The sequence below is a fragment of the Aedes albopictus genome, chromosome 3 (assembly GCF_035046485.1).
Source record: "Aedes albopictus strain Foshan chromosome 3, AalbF5, whole genome shotgun sequence".
In the NCBI taxonomy this organism is placed as follows: Eukaryota; Metazoa; Arthropoda; class Insecta; order Diptera; family Culicidae; genus Aedes; species Aedes albopictus.
Genome location: NC_085138.1, coordinates 339,812,522 through 339,836,653, shown reverse-complemented (window position 1 = coordinate 339,836,653; position 24,132 = coordinate 339,812,522). Strand labels below are relative to the sequence as shown.

At 39.9% G+C, this 24,132-nt stretch overlaps 1 protein-coding gene and 1 long non-coding RNA gene across 2 annotated transcripts; one reads left to right on the top strand and one right to left on the bottom strand.

Annotated features, from left to right (window-relative positions):
• Nucleotides 1-9,489: 9,489 nt before the first annotated feature.
• Nucleotides 9,490-13,651, bottom strand: LOC134291635 (uncharacterized). Its single transcript, XR_009999195.1, has 3 exons — nt 13,035-13,651; nt 11,390-12,973; nt 9,490-10,209 (listed from the first exon to the last, which is right to left on the bottom strand). It is a non-coding gene; the product is annotated as an uncharacterized LOC134291635 (long non-coding RNA).
• Nucleotides 13,652-14,551: 900 nt separating this feature from the next.
• On the top strand, nt 14,552-15,964 carry LOC134284303 (large ribosomal subunit protein uL15-like). Its single transcript, XM_062843109.1, has 4 exons — nt 14,552-14,660; nt 14,933-14,999; nt 15,251-15,498; nt 15,731-15,964. The coding sequence occupies exons 1-4, from the start codon at nt 14,655-14,657 to the stop codon at nt 15,857-15,859; spliced, it is 450 nt and encodes a 149-aa protein (XP_062699093.1). The 5' UTR covers nt 14,552-14,654; the 3' UTR covers nt 15,860-15,964.
• Nucleotides 15,965-24,132: the final 8,168 nt, after the last annotated feature.

The following is a 24,132-nucleotide window of genomic DNA, read 5'->3' as shown; positions in this document are numbered from 1 at the left end:
GATAAACAGTAATTTTCCGTGGATAGAATTTCAGTTCTAGCGATAAAATGACAGTTCGCCAAGAACAAAAAAAAATCCCCATACAAACTTTAAATGCATATAGAATTTAATTCAATTCGCTTTATAGAAAATAGTACCAGCGCACCCAAAATTATGAAATTATGGATTTCGACTAGTTTTTGGACGTAGATTCCGATAATGAAATAATCTGCATACCCCTTATTATGCACCCGTTAAAAAGTTATAGCTTTTTTAACTTTGTTTGAAAAAAAAATGCTTATCCAATATATTTTGTATATCTTACTGTGAACGTTTCAGCCAGCCAGTCCTGATGTTTCTCATAAAATTTTTGTTTCCCATGCGACAATTTCCAGCGGTTCCGGAAGTTTCTAATCCACTTTGTAACAGCAGGCAACAGCACTTTCTGATTCGCCACACCATCTGTGATAAGCTGCTTTATTAAACACTCGCGATCTTGCTTTACACGCAGATAAATCTCCACAACTTCTTCGTTCTTCATTTTGAAGGTTTACGTAAATAAGCGAGTAAATAAAAGCTTGTTGTTTAGACGCAACGCGCAACGCTATGTGATGCAACTCATACGATTTGACAGTTCATTGATAATTGTGGAGTTTGTGTGCGTGTTGCGTGTGTTTTCTTGCGTGTCGTGTCACATCTCGTACACCCTGGCATTATCCTTATGGTCAGTCCGTGTGTGTGTATGTGTGTGTGAGAGAGAGATAATTAATGAATATTCTCATGGGTGGCCGTAAAAGTACGCAACGCGACACGCAAGGGGCCGCTCTATACAAATTTTATTTTATTTTTGTATGGACACATGTCTACGAGGGGGAGAAAAGAGTCTGAGATTACCAAATTTAGGTCTACGTGGTTTATAAACGATCCCTAAGGGAGCATCCTTAAATAACGTAGCTTATTTTGGCCGAATTTTTTCTCTCCTTCCTCCGCGTAGTATATTTTCCCATACCTAATACATGGCTCGTCACACAACCCCAGACTCCCCCCTCCCCCCTAAAATGTAACATCATTTATGGACGCTCAATAAATGGAATACTCCCTCGATTCCTTGGACCTTTTTTCCATAGGGTACCATCATTTTGGAATGCCTTTATCAAAGTTGTGCATTGTTTTGAATCGATGTTTTGGAAAAAGATCAACTTATAGGGGAATAGGGGTAAATTAGGCCACTTTTTGATGATGGAAAATAAAGGGGATACCGGCATTCGATTCCTTGATCTTTGTTACGTAAGGTACCATCATTTTTTATTGTATTAATCGAAGTTGTACCTTTTTTAAAACGATATTTTGAAAAAGATCAACTTATAGGAGAATAGGGGTGAATTGGGCCACTTCTCGAGGGTCGACAATAATGGGGATACCAGCATTCGATTCCTTGGACTTTTTTATATAAGGTACCATCATTCTGGAATGTTTTTATCAGAGTTGTGCATTGTTTTGAATCGATATTTTAGAAAAAGATCAACTTTTAGGGGAATCTGGGTAAATTGGGCCACTTCTCGATGATGGACAGTAAAGGGGATACTAGCATTCGATTCCTTGGTATTTTTTACGTAAGGTATCATCATTTTGTATTGCATTATCGTTTTTTTAAACGATATTTTGAAAAAGATCAACTTATAGGGGAATAGGGGTAAATTGGACATCTTATTGATGTTTAACAATAGAGGGGATACCAGCATTCGATTCCTTGGACTTATTTACGTAAGATACCATAATTATATATTGTCCTTATCGAACTTGTGCATTGTAATAGATCTTTTTTTCAAGTAATTCAACTTATAGGGGAATAGGGGTGAATTAAGCCACTTATCGATATTTGAAAATTAAGAGGACACCGGTATTCGATTTCCCAGACTATTTTACATAAGGTACCATCATTTTGGAATGTCTTTATCAAAGTTGTGCTTTGTTTTAAATCGATATTTTGAAAAAGATCAACTTATAGGGGAATAGGGGTGAATTGGGCCACTTATCGATGCTTGACAATAAAGGGGATACCCGTATTCGATTCCTTGGACTTTTTTACGTCAAGTTGCATACTTATTGCATGATTTTATCTTGAGAATGCTTCTTTATGGCCTAATATATCAAAATATGTCTAATTTATAGGAGAAAAGGGGCAAAATGGGACACTTCTTGTCATTTTTCCGGAAAGGGGTTGGCACCATCGGATTCCCCGGATTTTTTTACATAAGATACCCTATTTTCCATAAACTGAAAACGCGTTGCTGAAATGCGTCCGTTTTTTTGTTTGAAATAAGCCACTGTGCACCGTGCCATTTCAACAATGTACCGGTTTTTCCTTTCGGCTACCCCATTTTGCTGGGGTGAGTAGGGCACTGTAAGCTGACCAACGATACCATTTGATTTAAGATAGTTTCTCACCTGGTTTCCGATGTATTCACCGCCTCGATCAGACCGAAGAATTTTCGGCTTCCGGCCGAATTGGGTTTTTGCCATCTCCACAAATTCTTTGATCTTCTCCAACGTTTCCGATTTTCGTCGCACTATGTAGACCACAGTGTATCTGCTGTAGTCGTCCGTGAAGGTGAGAAAATACTTTCGGCCACCCAAAGTCGCAGTGCGCATCGGACCGCAAATATCTGTATGCACCAGATCCAATACAGCTGACGACTTGCTCTCTGATTCCTTCGGGAAAGGGCTTCGGTGCATTTTACCCCTTACGCACACTTCACAAACATCGTTACATTTGCACTCCGCGACATCAAAACCATCGGCCAATTCACACAACTTTACAATCGCATCGCAGTTTCTGTGGCCCAACCTACGGTGCCAACCATGAACACAGTCACTGCCCTTTTGCACAAGGGATGCCGATTCTCCGGAGACTCGCATGACAAACAAATTGTGCTTGAGGTCCGCATAAGCTCCGACAACCCCATCGCGAGCGATTGTAGCTCCCTTGCTATCAAACGTCACCACATAACCTTTGCGCACAAGCATTTTCACGGACAGCAGATTAGTGTTCATTTCCGGGACAAATAAAGCTTCTTCTACAGTGATAACTCGGCATCGGTTCTTGTCATCCACAACTTTCATCACGCCGCGCCCACGACCTTTGGCCACCACCTTCGCACCATTAGCCACGTATACCACCTCTCGAACAGTGTCATCAAGATTATCGAAAAAGTCACGGTGATTCACTATGTGGCACGTCGCGCCCGAGTCTAGAAGCCACAACCCTTCAGTTGATGTTGAACTAGCTGCGACAAATGCCCAGTGGCAATCTTCATCCGGCGCATTTACTACACTGTTGACCTTTTCTTCTTCTTGCTTTGTGTCCTTATTCTTCTTCCAGTCCTTATACTTTTCACACTCAAACTTCTTATGGCCGGACTTTTTGCAGAAGAAACACTTCACCACACTACTGGCACTTGATCTGGCATGCAAAGCCGTCTCCGCGTCGTCGTCATCTTCAGAACGATTTTTCCGTTTCTGCCACTCGTCCAGCAACTTTCCTTTGGCCAGGTTCAAGGTTAAATCTTCATCTGGACGTGCTTCCAGTGCAGTGACGAGCGTCTCGTATTCATCAGGTAGGCTGCTAAATAATATCGCGACGAGCCAATGATCATCCAGTATCTTGTCCTCCTGCAAATTGTTTAGCTTTTCGAAGAGCTCCGTTAGACGACTGATATGCGCTTCCATATCTCCGCCTCGTTCAAATCTGAGACGGCAGATTTTCCTCATCAGAGACACCTTCGTAGTGAGCGTCCGCTTTACATGGAAAGTCTCCAAGTTTTTCCATGCTTCTGCTGCTGATTTGGCCTTCCGGATGTGGATCAGTTGACTGTCCTCCACTGCCAAACCAATTGTGGCCATCGCTTGGTCGTTCCTGTTGTTCCAATCCACCGCGTTTTCTTCTTCTTCAGGCTTCTCCTCGCTGATCACGGTCCAATTACCTTCCTTCAAAAGGAGCAGCTTCATCCGAAAGCTCCAATTGTCGTAATTTGTCCCATTCAGCCTTGGGAATTGTGGTAGCCGCGTGTGGTAAGCACAAGAGTGTATATCGAACTGACTATTCGGCTGCTGCGCAGCAGAGCATGTACCGACTGTCGTCGCCGCACAGTTGCATGTATGCACACGATTGCAATGTATAAAGGTGCGCGGATAGAACACTCGTCACCACATCCCCCTTTCTTTATTCTGCATGTTAATTAGTTCAAAGTTTTTTCAGGTACAATTGTATTTTAAAAGCTGTGCTCTAGCTAAGTGATCTGAACACGATTCTGATTAACGAATGGACATGGGGACTTATCAAAAATAGAATGATTCAAAGCAGCATTGTTACAATAGATGTTTGTTTACTGTATGAGTTTGTAATTATAGCACCAGTCAGCATTTCATAATATCTTTCAGGGCAAATGTTTATCCTTCATTCACTTCTGTTGTTGCTGAGGCTCTACTGTATTCTGGCTGCTCTTTCTCCTTCTCCATATTTCCCAAAAAACACATATTTTTCCGGTTTAATAGATTATTTTTCAATGCATTCGAATTGACTCTTTTTTGCTGTGTTACCTACTGAGCGAGCTACTGAGTTTGCGGAGATAGGAATGAAATAGCTCAAATATTACCTTATATATTTTGAGAAACAGGAGCGACCACTGATATAATACAATAACTAATCTTCTCTCCATTGATGTGCACACAGAATATTCGATTAAACTCGCACACCCCAATGCATTTTACAAGCGAAATCAATCTTACTGGACAAGTTGTGCCAAGATGGGATCTTACATCCAAAAGCAATTGTAACATTTATGAAGGAACTCTAATCATCATCGATTCATTCATTCCCCATTGACTCACGTATAAGTGGACTGCATTCTGCGATATGTCACTGCTTCCCGAACTGATGAAAGGATTTTGTGTCTTCACTCAAATCGGCAATTTACGTTTTCTCTTGGACCGCATGATCGCAAAACATTGATTGTATTTTGCCAGGACATTCAGGATTTTTTTTAATAGCATAAGACACTACACCGTCTTCAACCAGAGGTTGTACAGACTGAACAAGCACTATCATTAGGCAACGGACAACACATATAACACTCAGTGGCCCAGTTGACAATTTTCCGTTTGACGAAAAGTTTTCTTTGACTGAAGCGGGAATCGAACCCACACTCCGCGGCTTACGACACGCCTAGACGACTGACGCCGCTAGCCGCACAGTCTTGAAGCCCATGGTTTGCAGTAATAGCAATTCTCTATGCTTGTCTCTATTTAGTATGTACCTGTCTTCATTCTGTTATTATTTGATCGTACATATATTGTCAATGCACGATAAGGATTTTTTACTCGAGTTCGTCTTGCACACTATTCGTTAGTTTCCACAGTTATCAGATTCCTAGCACTTATATTTCACAAGTTATAATTTCTCACGTTCAACATGTTGGTAAACTGCTTCCAATCATCTGAAGATTTAAGTGCATTTGAATTCTTCTCAACTCCAAGGAATAGTACAGCCTGCTATGAATAAATGGTCCTATATATTGATTACTTCCTCGGACTCGTTATAGCGTAATCCTTCTAAAACTCAGTCTTTCGTTCTAGTCTCGTTATATAATATCTGTATAACCCAAGTGTTTCGATATTGACAATAATACTAGCTCATCTCTACAAATTCCATGTAGGAATCCTCGCTGACGCATCCTTTGGGATTTTTTTTTCTTTACTACCCTTCTAAGTAAATCAAGCTTCATTTCACGCATCCTATTGTTATGAGTTCGTCCGCCCACACTGCTACAATCTAGGTGATTCACAAATCGCATTTTTTCTTCCAATTTGTTCATCAATTACAATTACAGTGCTTCCTGTATGCTTTCAGTATTTTTCATACTCTCAGCCAGTGAATTTAATCACAATTTCTCAATACACTGCACAAATTAATACTTCTCCTTCTTCTTCCGGCTCCACATCTCCACTGGAACCCGGCCTCTCTCCCTTCAACACAGTTTTCTTCGCATACTTCCCCACTTATTAACAGAAGGACTCTCCCCGCCTGATATTGAAAGAATCTACATTTTATGTAGGAATTTGAGTCCCCACCGGAACGGAAATCGAACCGGCTCTAGATTGACGAACCAAAACTTTATCTTATAGACGAACTGGAAGTCCCGGACCCAAAGTTTCCATGTTTTTCAGAGAAAAAAAATATTTTGAACTCGTGACTGATTCAAACAGAATTAACACCTTTTCGTAAGAAACCTATTGCTCAAAACTTTACACAATACTAGTCGTTGATATCAACACAAAACATTTAAGCTCTGTCGGATATGTGACATTTTTTTTTATAGTTGTATATAAATGAAGTTTAAGTATTTTTTTTTTAAGAACTTCCTCATATAAAATTTATGACGATAATATAGTTGAATAATAGAATGCGATTTTGAGGTTACCATACAACTGTTTTATTAATTGTACAATGAAGTAGATAAAATAATGAGAATTGGTAGGCTACCCCTTATTTTGTTCAGATTTTTTTTTTTATAACAGCGGCATCTAATGTAATTTTTTTTTAATACAGAAGCATTCCTATCTTTTTTTTTCATGTAACAGTGAATTCAGTCACAACTTTCTATATGTTCTCAGTGAATTTAATCACAGTTCTTGCAGTACGCTCTAAATGAGTACAATCATTTACACTAGTATTCTTCTCTGTATTTTAGTGAATTTAATCACGTCATTCTATGTACTCTCAGTTGGACTGAACTGATCAGTGAATTTAATCACAACTGCTTTCATGCACTTCCATTGCCTTAATGAATTCCTTTTTCATCACACTACAGTGAATTAAATCACATGTCATTTACAAGTGAATTTAATCACAGTATCTTCCACGTACTTTCAGTGAATTCAATCACAGCTCAATGTGCTCTCTGTAACTTTGCCACATTCTGTTCATAACATTATCAGTGAATTTAATCACATATGTTACCGTAGTCTCCGAGTGAATTCAATCACAGTAATCTCCAACTGCCTCTGGTGTATGTAATCACCATGTCTTTGTGAGCTGTGAACTTAATCACAACTCGATTGAAACCCATGCCATGCACTGTTGATGTTTCGAAGTTCATCATTATGAAAAGACAATACTGCAAATGGAACTGAAAAGCGCGTCCAAGGTTTGTTTTTTTTTTATTTGTTCCTATATCTCGAGTCAGCTGATAACAATGGTTGCCAGTAAGTGTTGCGTAGGTATTTAATTGGTGCTGCACCTTGAGAAATGTTATCCCAATTTCAGTGAGATGGAAGAGGTGCATCTGTTCTGCATCAGCATCTGTTTTGGCAACTATACCTTATGACAATCCTAGCAACATAGCTCGCCGAGAATTAGGTAGTGCGGCTTACACAATTTTTCTTTTATTACGAAAAAGGAAGATTTGGGAAAAGCGGCCATAATTTATGTAACCGATCCAGCAAAGAAATAAGGACTATAATTGAGAGAATTGTAAGCTTGACCCAACATCAGCACATAAAATAACAGCACAGCACAACAGATTTGTTTAAAAGAACGTTTCAGAAATACCGTGCATATCCGATCATAGTGTGCGCTGTCCCATTTAGGACGTTGAACAACATTAATCTGAAAAGTCTATAGGGTACTGCACTGTTTTGATTTTGTATGGGATTTTGACGTTTCTTGGCCTTGTTGTTTACAAAATTTCTGTAAGATTGAAAGAGAAGGACATAATTTCATGCAATGCCCTATTGTAAAACGAGAATGATACCGACGTTTCCACGAAGCTAGAAAGATTTATTAGAGCAGCTATCGATGCTGCACAACATCCGGATAATTAATTTTGGATTTTGTTTTTTTTTATTTCCCCGAAACGATTACCATCTCGAGCATTAACGTTATTCAACGGTTGTGCACATTATGACCTTCAGAAGAAACAGCGATTCAAAAAGGATTTAAGTTAACCTAGCAAATGTCTCACATACAATACACTTGTACATATTTTTTCACGTATTTTTTTTTTTTTTTTTGTACACGCTCGGAATCGTAAAATGTATCTAAATATCGCATGCTCATGACTATCTTAAAAGGTAAGCAGGATAACGGCCGCTGAAATGTACGATGAACACAGCATCCACTAAATGTCAAAACTGGTAGGATACAACGACTTGAAGATTCTGTAAGAACAGTAGCAGTTTTTGTAAAACCACTATTTAGCTAATCCTTTCAGAAGTTTATCGATCTCATCAGTGAATTCAATCACAATTCTTCACATTCAGATTTTTTTTTCAGCTTAAGTGAATTTAATCACGATATCATCGAAGCCAAGATCGAAGCTCTTCGTAACATGAGTCACTTTGTCATGCTTAGTTCACTATGTTACTAAGTCCATTCCTATTTCAAGATGCTAATCTGCATCTGTAGGGTTATCTGCATTTCCCTCGTGACATACGACATAATTTTCAGCATCTCACATTTCTAAAACTTCAACTTTCCAAAGTATTCCAAATGCATTTAAAACAAATCTCGGAAAGCTTTGGAAACCAAGTAGCTATAGTAAAATCAAACAGTGTTTCAATGGTTTTGCATACACACATTTTAGTACAACTTCCAACACGGCTTTACGGCAGTGTATCGAAGGAACATCAACGCAAAGATTATATTTTACTCACCTTTCCATTATTACACAAAGCCACATCGCTTTCCCAATACATCATTTGCATTACCTGCAATTCACACATAACAGCCTTTTCCTCGCTCACCGGCTTACCCGCAATGCCACACACTCACTATAGAACGCTTTTTTATTCGGCACCGCATGCAGAAAACAATGTGTCAAGGTCACCACCTTCGTACAAAGCCTGTACGAAGCGGTCGCGGCGTCGTATCACCACTTTTCCGCTGTTCACTGTGAAGCAAATCAAAATCTTCTGTTTCTGCAAATAATAACTTTTCTTTTATTATGTTCTATTCGCATTTGTTTTCACTAAAATCAACGATCAACAGAAAAAAAACTACACCACTGCGTAAACACCAGCACAACATTATTTCTTTCTTCATTCCACTTTTTTTTATCAACAGCTTTCATTGCATATAACACAGAATATAACGAAAATTAATAAACTCACTGATGCATTGACCGATACTCAAACGAAATAAATAAGATCTGCTTTATCCGCAAATCATTCAACTTTATTTTTCATCCTCGTCGCCACTTGTGGTAGCCGCGTGTGGTAAGCACAAGAGTGTATATCGAACTGACTATTCGGCTGCTGCGCAGCAGAGCATGTACCGACTGTCGTCGCCGCACAGTTGCATGTATGCACACGATTGCAATGTATAAAGGTGCGCGGATAGAACACTCGTCACCACAGGAATGACACCATCCTTTCACCGGTCGCCATAGCTAAAATCGAACCGACACGACAATGCGACGCACTAATTTAACGACTTGGAAAAACCGACCCCGCGCACTTTATCCGACTGCTCCGCCGGGCCCATAACCTGTTGGGCAGAGGCAGGTTTCGGATCGATCGGAAAACACACAGTTTATTACGGAATACACGGGTATTTATTGAAAAAACGATTTGGAAAAAACAATCTTGCTCAACGGCACGCGGTTACATTTTTCAGAATGATCGAGAGCGAATTCAAAAATATAAACAAGTCAGAAAGGTACACACTAAAACAAAACGTCATCAAATTTGTATTATATTTACTCATACGATCTGTGTTGCCATCCGCCAACAGATTGAAACTCTTGGAAAACATAATTTCATCCTAAACTGGCTTAGTATAAATTAATATGTGGCGTCAGTATACTTTTTAAACTGGTGTCTGTTTAAACGCTGCAAATGACAAAAAGGATTAATTTTTAAACAGTTGAAGATTACTATTATTTCAGAGTGCACACCGCAGTGCGAATATATTGTCGCGCTTATCTTTTATTTATTAGAGTCCTGCGGCGGTCGTACGCTCGCAAGGCATACCGCCGCATGACAGTCGCAAGGCAAAACAAAAGAAAAAGTGCCAAAAACAAAAGCCAGCGGGGCAGCGCGGACGTCAACCACGAATAGATGAGCCGTAGTCCACATGAATTTGACATGTTTGCCTGCATGTTTGGGAAATTGACACTTTTGGGTACTCTGACAGAACTGGGATGTGCACGACATTTGCGAATTAGTCATTACCTGAAACGAGACCAGTCAATAGGTAGCTCGATATGGGGCCAAAACGGACCAGCTGCTGATTGGTTGATTTCATGCTATTAGAAAAAAGCAAAAACCATCCGACCGTTCCCGACCGCGTGTGGACAGTGTTGTCAAAAGCGATTGAAAATACGGTCCGCATACATTTTCATTATGGTAAAAGTGTATTATAATAATGAAAGAGAATTAATTTTTCATTCGTAATAATTAATTAAATGTATTGAAAATTTGACAAAAAATTCAACATTCAAAAACTGTTATTACGGAGATTGTTTCAACTGCTCGGGGGGTTGCTTTATCAATTCAATCCTACTCAAAATGAAAGATTGAAGCGCGGTTTGTTTTTTTTCACTATTTTTTGTATTTTTGTTAGAAATGAGCACTTATAAGGGGCTGTCCATTAATTACGTAAGGGTTTTAGGGGGGGGAGGGGGGTTTGAGAAATCTTACGCACCATATAAAAATATGTGGGTTCTCATGCAAAAAATCTTACAAGGGGGGGTGGGAGTGTCGAAAACCGTGAAAATGCCCTTACGTAATAAATGGACAGCCCCTAATAACATCAGAAGAAGGCAATGAATCGGTGCCTTCTCGCTTCTTTTCGATGATGAATTTGGAAGTGGCCCTATTTTGAACAATTTGACCTTGTTTGTTTTGTAGCTGATGCTATAAAAAACAAAAATATTTAGCTTAAATCAAAACCGAAGACGTTTCTTCTCATCAAAATGTAGTAAGCCTAATATTTCACCAGGAAGCAGAGTTACAGCATCTCAACGGTGACTATTTTGTATGAAAATCGTGATACGTCATCAATTTTGAAGAAAATCTAGCTTTAGCGTTAAGGTATTTTTTTTAAAGAATTATGTTCACAAATATCATTTAGAACTAATCCTTCATTAGTTTTGATTTACGAACACGCTATGGATAATCAATTTTGGAAGTTTTCTTCATTTGCCCGTCCCCCCAAACTCATGACAAAATTTATGGGCACTTCTCATTCATGTTTCATCCGTAAAAAAACTTGAATCTTGAAGCAACATAAAATGTTTGGCAGCACTAGCCCGAACGACGATCGGAGCGAAACGTAAATAAACAACAAACATTTTGGAAGGAAAGAAGATCAATAAGAAGCCAGTTGTCCGGTCTCGTCTCAGGTCATTACCATAAGTTATTACTTGAGTAAAACGTGTAAAACTAGCAAAAGGTTATCAAAATTTTAGCGTGCAATCGTTCGAAATTACACGACAACGCAGAGATAGCAAATAAATCAGTAAGAAATTGTGTAATGCATCAATTTTCAGCACAAACAATTTTGAACGTGTTTTTGTTGTGAGCTACGGGGATTTTGCCTTTCGCTGGCCCCCTGGACCAAACAGCTGACGCAAAATTCACCTCACAAGAGAAACGTCAGAGGGGGGAGGACGGGATCAAACGCACTTTCACCAAAATAAAAACTAAAGAGGAAAGCGGTGTAAAATTTTGTTGGAGGCAGTTATCTCAAGTTCGGCGAAACCCATATTGAAAGCAGCGTTTACTTCACGTCAGCTCCAATGCTGCAATATATTTATATTTTTATACAAAATGTGCTTATAAAATACAGTAAAGATCTTACATGATAGTTTCCCTGCCGCTACTCTTAAAGACACAAACACTCCAACCGATTGTAATTAACCAACTGCCTACTGCCTATCACAATGGGGATGAAATCTAATACAAAACAATCACTACCAAATATGTGTTGCCAGTTTCACTAAAATATTTCACGAGCCGCCGCAACATTCTCCCACCCGTGAAACTGGTAAAACACATAATTTAACATTTCTGTACCACTGTGCACTTACAACCTACCCACTGTGCACTACAACGCGATATGAGCATCCCGAAACCATCACGCGAAAATAATGAATCAGCCAGTATCCTCTCTCTACGATCGATGTTTATCTTTCTAGCTTAGCTCACAGCCGCATTCTAAACGCTATTCATATGTCTATCCACCGGGATCGAAAACAAATAGTCTTATTCTGCAACGTTCTGGCCATTGTTTGGTATCAGCTGCTTCATCGTTGCCGTTGTATTTTGGAACGTCGTCGCATTCACCGTAATATTGAAGCACGTGGATGAGTACCTTTTTCTGCTTGTAAAAGTTCGGTTTCGCACCAACGAAGGTACGATGCTGCCATCTTCGTAGTCGCGAATTATTCACTGTTACTTTTTGAATAACTTCACGAGTTACATGCTTCCTAACTGCTACATGATTTCGTGAGTCAGTTGAAATTCCCGGCAGCTTTTTTGTTTGATGGGCTACCATATACTTCGTGGAAATCGATGTATTGAAACTTGGTCCATTGGTACATGCGATCTGTTGAGCACTTCCATTACACGAAACGGGAGGTGCAACTGCAACCGTTTTACCGTGTCCATCTTTTGCACTATGTAGATTGAGTAGTGCCTTTTTCTTTGCGCTAAATTCAAGTTCTAGGCGTTCCACAGCTACCGCGAAATCTTCCTCAATTTGAGCTATTTGGCGTTCGAAATCCTCCTTTGCACGCCTTTCTTTATCCCGCTGCTGCTCTCGCCAAATCTGCTCCCGCTTCTCAAGTTCCTCGAGCCTTTTTTTAAGGCTTTCAACTTGACTATACATGGCGAGTCCTTTGTATTGATGATTATCATCATTGGAGTTTGTTGGCGCGAGTTTTCTCCGGATCGAAACACATATCGAAAGCAACTTTTTACGGTAGCTTCAATGCTATATGAAATATAATTCATTCAATTAACTTTATATTACATTTTCACTAAAATTAACTTACATGATAGTTTCCTATTTTTCACCGGTAGAGGAACGAACTCGCCAACTCGACGTGTATCTTACTACTAAATCTTCTTGCGATCCCAGTACATTTAATTGATTCCTATTAGATCATAGCGTTACCAGTTTCACCAAACACCAAATTGCCGCCGCAACAAGAGCTTAGCACTATTTTTGCTGTTTTTCAATAGTTAGAGGCTTCAAAACATGGGGGTTGTTTGGGAAAGTTTGCTCAATAAATTGGCAGAAAGCCGTAGAGCACATAAAAATTTACGACGGGAATGGTCTATTAAACGTTCACAATTCTATTGTCAGATTTCTTGAAACGTAAACACCGCGCGGTCGTTGAAATCATTTCAAAAAGGGGCTTTGCACAAAAGTTCACGCGGTCTATCGTTTTCGAAAGGAACAGCCGCACCCCTAGGAAACGCCGCAATGTTATTTCCCATAAGCATGAAGTAAACAGGGGGTGAAAACCGCGGTTGTACCTTTCGGAAACGATAGGCCGCGTGCACTTTTGTGCAAATCCCTCAATATTAATACGATGGAGAAAACACCATCTTTCTAGACAACTGCCTAATCAAAGCGCAATCAACAAAAACACTCTCATCTCTGTTGCACTTCTTCTACTGTACGTGATATGTGTACAATTATGCTGCAGTACTAAACAACACTGAACAACAACAAAGCGGAACACGTTCGCCGCATCATTCACCGATAGCGTTCTGCATTCCCATTATATTTAAATTGGCGGTTGAACAGTCCACCTTAACACGCCGGGTATCTATCTGTCAAACTGCATACTTATTCGCTTTGACATTTATATTTCTGCCTATCTCCGCCAGCAAAAGATGTTGCGGCGGCGACGCCAGCGACATTCGTCCTCTATAGTTTATTAACTCTATTTCCGCGACGGATTCAAATCGTCGCGTTAAAGCGCTGTTTGCAGATCAGAAGGAATTTCTCAGCCTATCTTGATGCATGGGAAATTCCTTGCCTGAATCGCTCAAGTAACCGGTTTTTCTTCGATCGCAGTACGCAGTAGCAACCAGGAGACCCGCAAGCGGCAAGGTAGGCCTACTGCAAGCCTACTTACTGCTCATCTTTTGCGAGTGTGTTAGTGTCGACTGGCAACGAGACCTGGGCCTTGGTCGAATCCTGCTTGAAAATCGGTTTGTGTTGCCGATGGGGATGGCCTGCAAAATCGCATTGTGTTGTTTGGGAAGGCCCGCTCGATGCATGTTAGGTAGGCGTAGTTTGTTCGAGTTTGACGTGCATACACCCTCCCTGATAAATAGCAAACCGAAGAAAGTTTCTGCCAGGAATCACTCAAGAAAACCGTCAATATATTTCTCCGTGTATATCATATTTGAAACCTACACTTTTCAAGCTCACTGGACTCACGATCTGATTTCACCACCAAAATAATCACACATTCCGACAAGCCCACCATAAAAAGACAGCTGTCACCGCCTAACTCACCACCCTCACCGGAAACAGTACCCTAAACGTCATCGCGCTGTCACTGGGACGGCTCTTGCGTTCTTTTTCCGGTAAACTTGGTTGCTGTCGAACACATTTCGGTGGTAGCAGCGTAAAGTTTTTCCCTCTTTCGTCCACAATGGTCGTAAGTGTCCGGTTGTGTCCAGTGGGAGCGGGAAGCGCTGTGTTTGCTGGTTGCCGGGAGTGTGAATTTGTGCCGAATCGTTGGTGATTATGGGTGAAAATTGGTACTTTTTCGGAAGTGTTGGGACGTCGTCGTCGCGAGTGTAGAGAGAGAGATGCGAGCTTGACGTATCGGGTAGGCGGACCAGCAAATGCAGCGCAGTGTTTACAGTGGTTATGGGAGTGTGGACTCCAGGACTAATCCGTTTTTATTTCTTCTGTGCATTGCTCTAGAATCTACGCCAGAGAAAGAAGACCAGGAAGCTACGTGGTCACGTCAGCCACGGTCATGGTCGTATCGGTAAGTTCGGATGTTTACAACAGAGCGCTTGCCGAGTACAGTAGTGATTGATGGTGAGTGTGCCTTCAAGCTTTATTCGAAACTTGCCTCTGATCTTCAATCCGGTTCCGTTTCCGGCTTAGAGATTAGGGATGTTTGTTGGCCACTGTGCTTGTAAACAGTGACCAACAAAATCAAGAAACTCAGCAAGCGCCCTTGCCACAATGATCAAGGTTATGTGTGAGATTAAAGGACATCTTCCTTCTTTCTAGGCAAGCACCGTAAGCACCCTGGTGGTCGCGGTAACGCTGGTGGTATGCACCATCATCGTATCAACTTCGACAAGTACCATCCTGGATACTTCGGAAAGGTCGGTATGAGGAACTTCCATCTGAACCGCAACCACAAGTACTGCCCCACGATCAACCTGACCAAGCTGTGGTCGCTGGTCGGTGAGGACAAGCGCATTGAGTGCAAGAAGGACCAGACCAAGGTGCCAGTGGTCGACCTAGTTAAATTCGTAAGTTATTCTTTTCTTCTATTTGATCATTTCAATAGCAATGACATTCTATAATGATGATTTCGATGTACGGGCGGTCAGAATGCATACAGTGTACTTTTTCATGCAAACAATCCTGTTGATTGTACATTTCTGAATAATAATGTCATGCCAACTACATATATGCATCATAACAAATCTCTGAACTTTCCTAACTAATGCCCGTCCATTCGTTTCCGTATTTCCCTCGCAGGGTTACTTCAAGTTGCTCGGCACGGGACACATCCCCAAGCAGCCCATCATCGTTAAGGCCAAGTTCTTCTCCCGGAAGGCCGAGAACAAGATCAAGATGGCTGGCGGTGCCTGCATCCTGAGGGCGTAAGCCGAACGTCGTCTTCGTCGCGAAAACACATTCTTTTTATTAAGGCAGTAAGGAAGTAAACTCGAGTGGAAAAAATACAGATAATCGGTTGAAAACAAAGCTGAATACGTTTGGTGTACGTGTGTGTTTACAATGGATTCGTTGAGAAATGGCCAGTCTCCTGCAAGGGTAGGTATGAATTGTATTTCCGTCAGTGTATAGGAAAACCCGCGACAGCGTGGACCAGCTAAAGATGGATTCGCATTACTGCTTCGCTACCAAACCGGAAGTCTACGATGCAATCCCTATTCGAGACCCTTTTTGAATTATGCCGGAAGTATCGCTCACCTATCTCTTTGTTCACATCAGCATAGCGCACTAGTAGCTTAGGTTTGCCCCGTTTATACTATCTGATTTGTCGGTCGACATGCAAATCCCAAACAAATGCCACTCAAGTAAGACCGACAAATAGTTCAATAGTATTACGCGAATCTGTGAGATTGAATGTTTAGGATAGGTCAAGGAAACACATTTTTGAAGTAGGTACTATTTATTGGAACAATAATATTGAAATGAATAAGTTTCTGTTGGTAGCGACCGTTTTTAGGCATCTAGCATTGATTTGCAATTCGTGTTTAACGAAAGGTTGTTCCGTGGAGCTCCGTTCATTAGAACGCTACGTTGCATTTGTCCCTGCTGTAGGTATAGTTGAAGGCAGTGTTGGTAAAATTTATTTATTTAACTGTATTAAAGAGATTTTCAGCCGGGGGCTGGTTCATCTCTGTATCGAGAGAGGGCATTACACTAGCCCTTCTGGACAGAAAAAGGAGTAGACGTATAATAAACGGGAATGTTTCCATTGGATAGTCCGGATGCGTTTACCAGTGTCTTCATTTTAGATTTTGGTAGTGTGTTATTCCGTTGATACTTTTCGTGGTCAGGGCACAATGCATGGTATAGTCTTCAGACACATTCCACGCACTTCTACACCGCGGTTTTTGAACTTCGATGAATGATATTTTCGGGATCCTGCTGTCGATTTTGATTCTTTTTGCACCAAAATGAAGATGATTAGGTACTTATATTATTCTAATACTATTTGAAACTTTGGAAACTGTTTCGAGAAAGTAGCAAATTTCTTGGCGTTAAGTCAAAATTGATCATTTTTTACGATGGTGTCCCGTTACGCTGTAATTCTTTCAAAGTGAAAAGGTTAAATTCTCAATTAGAAAGTAGAAATTGAATCTTCTATTCAAATCTGATCGTTTGATATGCTTGTCAGCATGTATCTAACAACATAATCATTTTTGGAAGCAAAACGTAACGCGTGGAATGTGGCTTCAGCGAATTTGTCGTTCAAATGTTTCGGTAAAGTATAGGTCGATTTCTTTCAGATAGTGTGGCCTGTACATCGAGAGAATTTTCTGCTCCCGGTGATCGTCCCAGTGAGTCGTACTATTTTTTATTTTTCGTTGGCAGAGATCTCTCGAGCCATTCGATCAACCAGGAATTGTTCAGCATCGTGGTGACCCAATGTTTCAAATCCCACCCAGGTACATCGTTTGTGAAGAAAGTTCCAGTTCTTCCATTAGCTGCCAATTCGTCAGCCTTTTCATTGCCGCGGATTACGCAATGACCAGGGATCCATGTGAATACTGTATCGGGCTGAGCTTGCAACTGTATAGCTTGAATCCATCCATGAGTGTCGTGCTACGTCGGACGATAAGGCTGCAATAACGCTGGCTGAGTCCGTCAGAACGAGAATTGGCTTTGGAGATGGAGTAGTAGAGGCGATGAAAACCGCTGCAGCCTCTGCAGAGAAAACTGAGCAGGGATCTTGAAGGCGGTGGGAGCGGTTCATGTCAGGAATTGTGGTATTTGGTGCAAAGTAATTCTGTTACGTACGGTTCTGGTAAGAGTAGGAGAGTTATCTCCCGCCCGATATCTGCTTTCAATAGGGACTGGGACCATTTGGGCAGGAGCAAAACTGGTAATTTCCACGAATAAAGAATTCAAGATCTACAACCGTAATAAATGGATTTTTGTTAAATTACTGATACGGTGTAACATCCTACAGGTCCATGGAGCATAGTTCTGAAGAGAAGTTATTTTCAAGGATATCTTAGGGCATCCAAGAACTTCCGCGAGTAGTGGTCTTAAGATCTACAAGCGTAATCTATGGATTGCAGTTACATTACTGATACGGTGTAACATCCTACATGTCTATGCAGCATAGTTCTGAAGAGATGTTGTTTTCAAGGATATTCTAGGGCATCCAAGAACTTCCGCGAATAAAGACCTTAAGATCTACAAGCGTAATCGATGGATTGTAGTCATATTACTAATACGGTGCAACATTCTACAGGTCCTTAGAGTATAGTTCTGTAGAGACGTAGTTTTCAAAGATATTCTAGGGCCGCAAGAACTTCCGAGAATACAGGCCTGAAAATCTACGAGCGTAATCAATTATTTTTGCTATATTATTGATGCGGTGTTTTATCCTACAGATCCATGGAGCATAATTCTGTAGAAAAGAAACTCCCCAAATATGCTCTAGGTCATCCAAGAATTTCCGCGAATAAAGAATTCAAGATCTACAACCGTAATAAATGGATTTTTGTTAAATTACTGATACGGTGTTACATCCTACAGGTCCATGGAGCATAGTTCTGAAGAGAAGTTATTTTCAAGGATATTCTAGGCAAACCAAGAACTTTCGCGAGTAGTGGCCTTAAGGTCTACAAGAGTAATCGATGAATTGTAGTTACATTACTGATACGGTGTAGCATCCTACAGGTCCATGGAACATAGTTCTGAAGATAAGTAATTTTCAAGGATATCTTAGGGCATCCAAGAACTTCCGCGAGTAGTGGCCAAAAGATCTACAAGCGTAATCGATGGATTGTAGTTACATTACTGATACGGTGCAACATCCTACAGGTCTTTAGAGCATAGTTCTGTAGAGACGTACTTTTCCAAGATATTCTAGGACCTCCAAGAACTTCCGCGAGTATAGGCCTGAAGATCTACTAGCGTATTCAATCAATTGTTGTTACATTTTCTAGCGTATTCAATCAATTGTTGTTACATAGGTAATTTCTTTGGAAATTTCCTTTACTGTTAAAGTTTTTCTTAAGACAGTCTTTTAGGAACCCCTTTAAAAATATGTTCATGAACTCCTCCTGGAATTCTTTCAGAACATCCTCCATGAATTTTGGAAAGACATTTCTCTTGGAATGTTTCTAAATATTTTTTAATAAATCCTTGTAGGAGTTCAATCATGGGTTTCCGAGGGAGAGTTTTCAGCAATTTCTTTAGCAACTTTTTCTAGAACTATTTCAGAAAAAATCCCTAAGATAGTTTCACATAATCTTGAAGGGCTTCGTTCAAGAATATTTTCTGGGATTTCTTCAAGAATTAGAAAGACAATTTATTCAGAAATTCCTCCAAGGGTTTTTTTCAGAAATTCTTCCATGAACTCCATTTAAATCTTACTAAGGAATTCCTACGGTCTAACATCATACAGATTTATGGATCACGGTTCTATAGAGAAGTTATTTTCAAAGATTTTCTAGGTAATCCAAGATCTTTCGCGAGTTAAGGCCTTAAGATCAATAAGCATTATCAATGGACTTCTGTTGCATTACTGATGCGGTGCAACATCCTACAGGTCCATGGAAGACAGTTCTGTAGAGTCTTGATTTCCAAGAATGCTTTATGTCTTCCAAGTACTCTTGCGGCTCATGGAAGTCCTTGGAGTACCTAGAAGATGTTTGGCAATTATTTCTCAATAGAACTATGCTCCCTGGACCTTTAGGACGCTATACTGTATCAGTAATGTGACAACAAACCATTGATAACGCTTGTAGATCTTCAGGTCTAAACTCGCGGAAGTTCTTGGGAACTTGTATTGATTGCGCTTATAAATCTTAGGTCTTTACTCATGGAAGTTCTTGGAGGACCTAGAACATCTGTGGAAATTATTTCTATACAGAAAAATCTGTGGAAATTATTTCTATACAGAAAAATGGTTCATGGACCTGTAACATGTTACAACGTATTAGAAATGTAACAACAATCCATTGATTACGCTTGTAGATCTTAAGGCCTTTACTCGCGGAAGTTCTTGGAGCTCCTAGATCATCTTTGGAATTTTTTTCTCTACATAACTATGCTCCCTGGACACTGTATCAGTAATGTGGCAACACACCATTGATAACGTGTGTAGATCTTAAGGCCTTTACTCGCGGAAGTTCTTGGAGGTCCTAGATTATCATTGGAAATTATTTCTCTACAGAACTAGGCTCCCTGGACCTGTAGGACGCTACAATGTATTAGTATTGTGACAACAAACCATTAATAACGCTTGTAGATATTCAGGTCTTTACTCATGGAAGTTCTTGGAGGACCTAGAACATCTGTGGAAATTATTTCTATACAGAAAAATGGTTCATGGACTTGTAGCATGTTACAACGTATTAGAAATGTAACAACAATCCATTGATTATGCTTGTAGATCTTAAGGCCTTCACTCTCGAAAGTTCTTGGAGGTCCTAGATCATCTGTGAAAATTATTTCTCTACAGAACTATGCTCGCTGGACCTCTAGGAAGCTACACTATATCAGTAATGTGCCAACAAACCATTGATAATGTTTGTAGATCTTAAGGCCTTTACTCGCGGAAGTTCTTGGGGGTCCTAGATCATCTGTGGAAATTATTTCTCTACACAACTATGCTCCCTGGACCTGTAGGACGCTACACTGTATCAGTAATGTGACAACAAACCATTGACAACGCTTGTAGATCTTCAGGTCTTTACTCGTGGAAGTTCTTGGAGGACCTAGAACATCTGTGGAAATTATTTCTATACAGAAAAATTGTTCTTGGACCTGTAGCATGTAACAACGTATTAGAAATGTTACAACAATTCATTGAGTACGCTTGTAGATCTTAAGGCCTTAACTCGCGGAAGTTCATGGAAGACCTAGTATGTCTTTAGAAATGAATACTCTTCAGTACAATGCTCAATGGACCTCTGGGATGTTACAACGCATGTAGCAAGAAATTATTGACTATGTTTGTAGATCTTCTGACCTTTACTCGCGATAGTTCCTTGGTGTCCTGGAACATCTTTCTCTACACCACCTAGCTCCGTGGACCTGTAGAGTGTTGACAGTCTCCTTGATCCTTCGTTTCGTCCGTCTAGACAGTCCTTATCACCCCAAAATATCCTCTACGATCTTTCTTGGAAACAGTATGCACTCTGCTCCCCATAGCCCATCCCTTGTCCCCTTCCCCACTAACCCCTAGATTCAACCCTTACTACTACCCCCCCCCCCCTTTTCTTATTACTCTCTAAAACAAACCTCGGATATCTGAAGGTGAAGACATTTCAAATATTTTCAGATTTCCCTCAGTTTTTTTTTATACGGATTCCCGAATTAGCACGGTATTTTTTTACACGGTTTCTCAAATTAACACGGGTTTTTTTTACACGGTTTCGCGAATTAACACGGTTTTTTTTTACACGGATTCGCGAATTAACACGGTTTTTTTACACGTTTTTTTTTTACACGGGACGTATCCCCCGTGTAAAAAAAGACCTTAGTGTATTGTTCCTCTTTCAAATGCAGAAAGAAAACCTTCCGGATGTTTCCGATTTCAAAAGTTGCAACACTTTGAAAAAATCGTGGTAATTATTTTATTATATGACATTATTTGTCTTAAAACACTATTTGGCCCTCTAAACGTATTTTTGCTGAAAACTAGAATTCAACAGCTTTCAAGCTAAAAAAAGAAGTTTAAAATCGGTCAACTGGTTCAAAAGTTGTGATTTTTCGAAAAATTTTAGTTTCGAAAAATCTTGACTTTTACAATCATAAAATTGGTCACCCTAATGACGAAATAAAAAAAAATACGAAAACTATGAAAAACGTTTCATTACTAATTTGGGTTGTATTTGGGTTGCGAAAATGTGTCAAAATAATTTTGATCAGTTTTGATGTACTAGGTGCTCCACTGTGCGTCGATAGAAATTCGGGGTGGCGGGCGCGGTGATTCCTCCCTGGAGCCCTTTGCCATCATGTACTTTGTCTTCGACATATTAATGACTACGCTTCACTCTTTAGTCGGACGGAGAAATCAAACTACCTAATTTTTGGGTCGATTTTACTCAAAGCTGAGTATATCGAATAAACTAGTTACCCAAAATTAGGTTGTTTTCCCTCTTTCCCTCACCGATGTTGTCAAAAATAAACAGAGATGCATCTACCCAACGGGGGTCCTTGAGCCCAATAAGCCAATTTTGGGTAAATGCAGGTTTACTCAAATTTGGGTTGAATGAGGGGGGGTCTTGGGTTGAATTTACCTACACTGAAATAAATTTTGTTGTGGAAACTACCGATTCCATAGTAAAATTACTAACCGTACCTATGATTCTCAGCCGACAACAATGTCCAGTTAATTCTACTAAAACACTGTCAACTTAACTAGCAGTGCAGTTCACATTACTAAAAATAATCTTAATGTAACAAATGAGCATTGTATTTTTAACCACACTGTGTTGTAAAATGCGTGTCCAGGAAAAATTAACAATATTTTGTTGTTGAGACGACTACGCTTTTAGTTGAATTTACTACAATGCATTGTAATTTCAAGCATATTTCAGTTACCTCAACAGATTTTGTTGTCGGTTGAGAATCATAGGTACGGTTAGTAATTTTACTATGGAATCGGTAGTTTCCACAAGAAAATTTATTTCAGTGTACTCTTAAGTAAATGTTTTTGCTGGAGGTGAAAGCAATTTACCTAGTGAGAGTTTAATCGATTTACTCAAATTTGGCTTATTGGGCCGAACTATGGGATTGCGTCAAAAGAACTCAATTTTGGGTAGTTTGGCGGTTCCGTGTACGTTTCCGCCTTACCTTACCTTACCGGTCAGGCTAAGGCCGGGGCACAGTGGGATCATTCTGAAAAACCCGATTTAATCCACCTACACTGAACGAAACCTCCCACCCAAAATCGACTGAGAGGCGATACGATCACGCCCCTTAACGACATTCGGTCGGAAACCGTATGGTCCATCGACCGAATGATGTCATCCTGAAACCGGATGACAGTGATATGAAAATAGACTGCCGACCATATGGTCGAGCAACTTTGTTTTATAGCGATTGATAACATTAATGTCACCGCTATCCTTCTCAAAACATGATGTGCTTAGTAGTCAGGGTACCCTCGCGGGCACCCTTTTCAAAAAAGATGGCATGATCAACACATGCGACGCGAAATCGTCAACGACCCGGGTGTCACGATCAAGGAACTTGTTACGCTATCGATGAATAAATTCGGTGCATCTGTGTGGCCTTCGTTCTGCAACTAATATTCATTTACATAGCGTGCGTCGACTCATACGCGAATAAGATTATCGTCATCCGCTTTTTAGGATGATTGCCGTATGACTGGTTCGTCATTCGAAAACACGATTTTGGTAATTTGGACTGGATGGTCGGACAAATCAGTCGATTTCGGGATGGGGTTTTCGTTCAGTGTATGGTGAACAGAACCTTTCTTACACTTATTAAAACTATTGTTGTATTATTTGTATTTAACATATTTATTTTGTGTGATGGACCAAAAGCTCTAGAAAATATTGTGGATTTGGCATCTTGTGAATTGGTTTCCAAAATAGCATCTTGACCATGGACTAAACTACCAGAAATGCCAGACATCTTCTAGAATCTTGTGTGAAATTTAAAAAAAATAGCTTACATATTCTGGAATATTGTATCTTTTGTTAACTGCCAAAAGATCTTGAATCGATTAACAAATGGATAAGAAAATCAGCGAGATATACTTTGTCTAATATCTCTTAATCAGTCGATTAAATTAGCTCCGAAGTACTTGGTATTCATGGTTATGGTGCAAAAAGGGCAAAATGATATATCTACTAAGTTAATCAGTTTTGGCATTAGCTAGTTATTTTCGCTGTCCGTTCTTGCATTTTTCCCACAATATATAAATTCAAAGCTTTCATTTAACATATTGTTAGTTTTCATAAAATTCCTGTGTATTTGTAATTTGTTATTTATAATTTTATTGAAAACAACAATACACTTTATCAGCATTATTTATTGAAAAATAATTTCCCATAGACTGGTCAAAAACTAATGCAAGATAACAAGTAAGTGATTATGTAGATTAATAAAAAAAAAGAATTTATTGAAATACTCTTCGTAAGATATCTCAGTAATCAAATGTCGAATCGAAATAAAATTGCAGGGCCTTATACAAG